Raw genomic sequence first — 4990 nt, forward strand, 5'->3', positions numbered from 1 at the left:
CAACAAGTTAATCTAACATAGGAGTATATAGATAACTCTTAAGCCTCTTGTTCATGATCTTTAAATGTTTATATAATATCAAGACATGAAAACTAAGAGGTTTAATGATAACTTTTATAGATGGCACTTAAACCATCATTTTGGTCTTTAAATACGTGAAACAATATCTTTAAATATTTTAATCTCAGTCTTTCATTTAAGTTTTGATGGTTAATATTTTATCTCATCATTCTCAGATATAATTAACATTCTCATGTAATACGTTCTTTTTGTCTAGTTTTTTAATATATCCGTAATTTCACGAGTGTGTCTTATGTCCGTAATTTCATTGACTAAATTCAAGAACTAAACTAATTAGCGAGTTATACATTTAAAAACCATACTAATTAATAGAAGATATTTTCATAATTTTAATACATTCAAATAGCGAAAACACTGCATATTTAAGAATAAAATGGCTGTTTAATCCCATTCCTTTAAAGTGTTAAAGTTAATGAAGTGAAAAATCTTAAATAATGATACTCAAATCAAGTTATTGCTAAAGACATAAAAATAGAGACTACTCCTTTAGTGTTAAAGAAAGTGAAGTGAGAAATATTAAATGATACTCAAATTAAGTTATTGCCATTTATCTTTTTCACCTCTTACATATATATAGCTCACAAGGGAGGAGAAAAAAACTACTAATTTTGACTTAAACATAGACACAAAAAAAGAAGAAAATAAATTAAACCAAATAGATAAAATCTTGGTCTTATTGTCTTCAAACTAACCAAGAAGATCCATGGAACTTGAGATGGAATTGTTTGAAGAGTCATCTCTAAGATATGTATCATCCAAAGGACTAAAAGAAGGGATTAAAGGACTATGAATTTGCATATCTCTTATCATTTGTCGAAGTTCCAAAGCTTCTTCTTTAAGCTTACCATTCTCTTGAACAACTTGATCATGATTCTCTGAAACATGGTTAAGTTTCTCAATAAGTTGGTGATTTTCATTTCTTAACCAAAGAACTTGTGACCAAAGTTCATCAAGGTGTTTCTGCTTCCTCATGCGCGACCGGCGCGCAGATTCTCGGTTCGATATCATCCTTCGATGTTTCCTCTCATTGATGAGACTAAGGTTTTGTTCATCTGCTTCATCAGAAGTTGAGTTGCTGCTTATGCATGATGATTGAGGACTATAATTGAAGTCATGAAATTGATTAGGGGTGTTTTGGTAATTACCAAATAATTGGTTTGAGAATTTTTGGAGTTGATATGAGGAAATGTTGTTATTTTGAATCATGTTGTTATAGTTTTGTAGATATGGTGATGTGTTTGATGGGAGCATGTAATTAAGTCCTGTTGTTACTTCTCTTGTTTGCATGATTTTTTTGTTTTAGGAATGTATGAGAAAAATTAAGGATTGAAAGGGTGAGGAATAAGAGTGATGAAAGGGTTCAATTGTTTTTTTGAAGAGTGAGGTGAGCAAGAGTAGGTATTATATAGTGAGAAAAATGATGAAGTGGCCCTACTTGGATAATAGTAGAGTTCACAATGGTGATGTTTAGTTAAAAGTTTATTGTATATGTATTGATGGATGTCATCCACATCATGTGTATGTGGTAATTTAGGATTTAGATTTGTTGTCATCATGCAATTTGACACTGTTTTTAATTTTAACCGTTGATTTAATATTAGATGGTTTAAATAACACATCAGTTTATTAATACATTTAAATGATTTTGGCCGTTAATTTAGAGTTCCACAGAAGAAAAAGTAAAGCTAGACAAATTATTGTTTCATTCAGGGTAATTTAGAGTTTGAGTGAAATATCGGGCAAAATGCTCCAGGATTATAAGAGAGAGTGATGTCACATCTCCACCCAAAACTTTAAAATATTAATTAGGTTAATATATCACATCTCTTATGATTCAACATTTTTTCATTCATAGTCGATATGTGACTTAACATTGTTATATATTAATGAGTTCTTAAATATAAGGGTTTGAGATTAATTGTGTAATCCATTATACTAACATTTTAAGAATTCCAAATTTGGAGAGTTAAAATTTGTTGGACTTCTTAAATCTTTGGTGACACTATATATAATAAGTTATTAAAAACTAAAATTGGATTCTACCATTAGAATTAGTTTTTTGAGCATTCTCTTTTTGTTTTTTTATTATCTATAAATCATTTCAAATTTTGTGTGCATTTATGTGCATAACAACATGCATGTGTGACATGTTTATATGTATATGGATGATGCACACAAGTGGTCCAAAGGGTGAATGCGATTTAGGTTTGTGGATATAATCATTTTGAAGAAAAAAATTTGCTTACGTAATAGGGACAAAGGGATTTCACATCATGGAGAGTATAATAACTATAATGGAAGACTGTTATGTTGAAAGCAAGCACAATACAATGTTTGGAGTTTAAAGTCATTTTTATTATAATAATAATTATGTGTTTAGTACTTCCAAACTGATTTTATGTTGGATGTGGATAGTATTCACTTAAAATAACATAAGATTTTGGGTGGATTTGTGGAAAAACAAGGTTGAGAAAGGGTTATTAGGTTGGCTTGAACTTTATTGGACTAAATAAATTAATGTTTTAAATTATTAGTGTAATCACAATTGTGGTTGTAAGTTAATCTTTGAGATGCTTCTATATATCTATAATCTTATATTGCAATTGTAATTAAGGATGCATCACCATCATCATTATGTATTTGTAGTATTTTATTGTTTGAAAGATTGTATGATCATAACTGCAATCACTACTATAATGGCAAAATAAAATCTTAAGCAAACAATTTTGCACTTATATATCAAGCATGTACAATTTGATTAGTGAACTAAAAGACACTAAAGAAGTTCTAATCAAAAGGCTAGGTCATAATATTTTTAGATTTGAATCCTCTACAACAGTTGCACAGTGTAATAGTTGTAAGGGTCGTTTGATCTAGAGAGTCACTCTATATCTGAGAATCTCCGTAGATATTGCATTGTATAACTGTTGTAGAGAATATTTTTCCCAATAATTATATTTTGAACCCTCTTATTCTGAAGAGAATGAATCATGATAATGTAAAATTTGATTTAAAAGTCTGTAATATGACCAAATAATTTTAACAAAATTTAAATTCAAATTTGACCGAACAACTAAATCTCAAGTAAAACTGATTAATTACTTGACCTCAATTAAATTAATTGCGAAATTCATAACTTTCTAAATTTGTAACAACTTAGAGATCACAAATAAAGAAAGTTTAAGAATATTGATGACTCAAGGACCACTTCTATTGGGACCTCAAAAACAAAATATGTATATGTGGGTTAAATAGAAGCCAAATCATTAAGCCATCAGCAATCACTTGTTTTATTTAAAAGGATTAGGTAAATTGATATTGTCAAAGTGTTGTTAAGCCATGGTAATGACGACTTGAACAGTATAATTAATCACTAGGAACAATACTAGAAGATTATTAAGTTTCACATGTCAAATGTGTCTTCCAACTTACATGTTGAATGCATCATAGTGCATTTTATTTTAGCTTCCCAAAAAGTTAATATAGGTTTTAAATTTTCATCCTTTCATCTTTAACTAATGGCATATTCTCATGGTTAATCCACATTAAACCCCCTTTATAATAACTTGAACTAAACAGTGTCATGATGTGAATAGCAAAAAAATTGAATAATATTATGCATATAATATTTTTCAATATCCAACTTTAAACAACATTGTTGGTGCGATTTTGTAATAAATGAGATTATTGATTTGGCTAATACAAAATAAAGCATGGTCAGTTTTAAATGTGAACTTTTGAAAAAGAATTTGATGAATTAGCGCATGGATCCTCTCAAAAAGCACAGAAAATAAATGAATAACAAAACAATTAACGTATAAACTATATATATGCGGGACACATGAATCCTTTCAGGCTATTTTTGGACTGATCTATTTTGTCAGTTGTAATCGTAGTTGCGTTGTGGTTTTAAATATTGTAGAATCTTATAGACAAAAAAAAACTTTTATATTACAACTCCAATTATGGTTATAGACTCTAATTTAGAATCATATTTTAATCCTAATTCAGACTATCTTTTTAAAGTTTATAAGATTATTACTCAAACTAAAGTGATTCTGTTTCAACAATTTGTTAACCATGACATTTGATCAATTAGTCACATAATTGGCAACCTCAATTCAATATATATCCATGTATAGTTTATTGGACTTAGTTATATAGTAATTTGCTATATTAACAAATTTAGTAACTCATTCATTGGGAAATGGAAAGAGATTAGATTGAATGGATATCCTAACCACTCATGGAAATAAAAGTCATATATAAGAAATGATGTTGAAATTAATTATTGAGCAAGAATGGTACTTTCAATTGTATCTTCCACTAACCCTTAAGCCAGTTAAGACTATCTTCAACAGTGTAGTACATATTAGGTACTCATAGTACTTATTAGATACTATCATTGGAGCAATACACATTTGCGTATCTAATAGGTACTAGTTCTACGATAAGTGTTAGTATCTATTTTGTTTTTGTGGGTCTCATTTATAATGATGGATATTTATTGGTGAGATGTGTTATTGGTAGGGCCTATTTAGAACTTTTTAAGAGATTTTGGGTGGGAGGAATTGAGTACTTATTATTATGTACTATTATTAAAAAATTATAAATAAGTGATGTGTAGACGTGAAACCCAGTTAAATACTCAAAAATGAATATCTCGCTCTAAATACATTAATGAGAAGAATTAGAACCAGAAATTAGACACATGCTTTATACATTCACTTTCTCGTGTATGTGTAGTAGTGAGTCTAGTTGAGTTGAGTTGAGTTGAGTGGATTGAATGGTCAAAAATTTCATAAGACAGATTTTGACCCATCTTTCATTCTTGTCTCTCTATTGTTCTTTACTTTGTCTTTTTTATTATTATTATTATTATTATTATTATTATTATTATTATTATTAT

At 28.7% G+C, this 4990-nt stretch overlaps 1 protein-coding gene across 1 annotated transcript; it reads right to left on the minus strand.

The window, feature by feature from the left end:
• Positions 1–588: 588 nt before the first annotated feature.
• On the minus strand, positions 589–1464 carry LOC123908665 (basic leucine zipper 43-like). Its single transcript, XM_045959375.1, has one exon. The coding sequence runs from the start codon at positions 1366–1368 to the stop codon at positions 769–771; it is 600 nt and encodes a 199-aa protein (XP_045815331.1). The 5' UTR covers positions 1369–1464; the 3' UTR covers positions 589–768.
• Between the last annotated feature and the right edge of the window lie 3526 nt (positions 1465–4990).

Source organism: Trifolium pratense, linkage group LG2 (assembly GCF_020283565.1).
Source record: "Trifolium pratense cultivar HEN17-A07 linkage group LG2, ARS_RC_1.1, whole genome shotgun sequence".
Classification (NCBI taxonomy): Eukaryota; Viridiplantae; Streptophyta; class Magnoliopsida; order Fabales; family Fabaceae; genus Trifolium; species Trifolium pratense.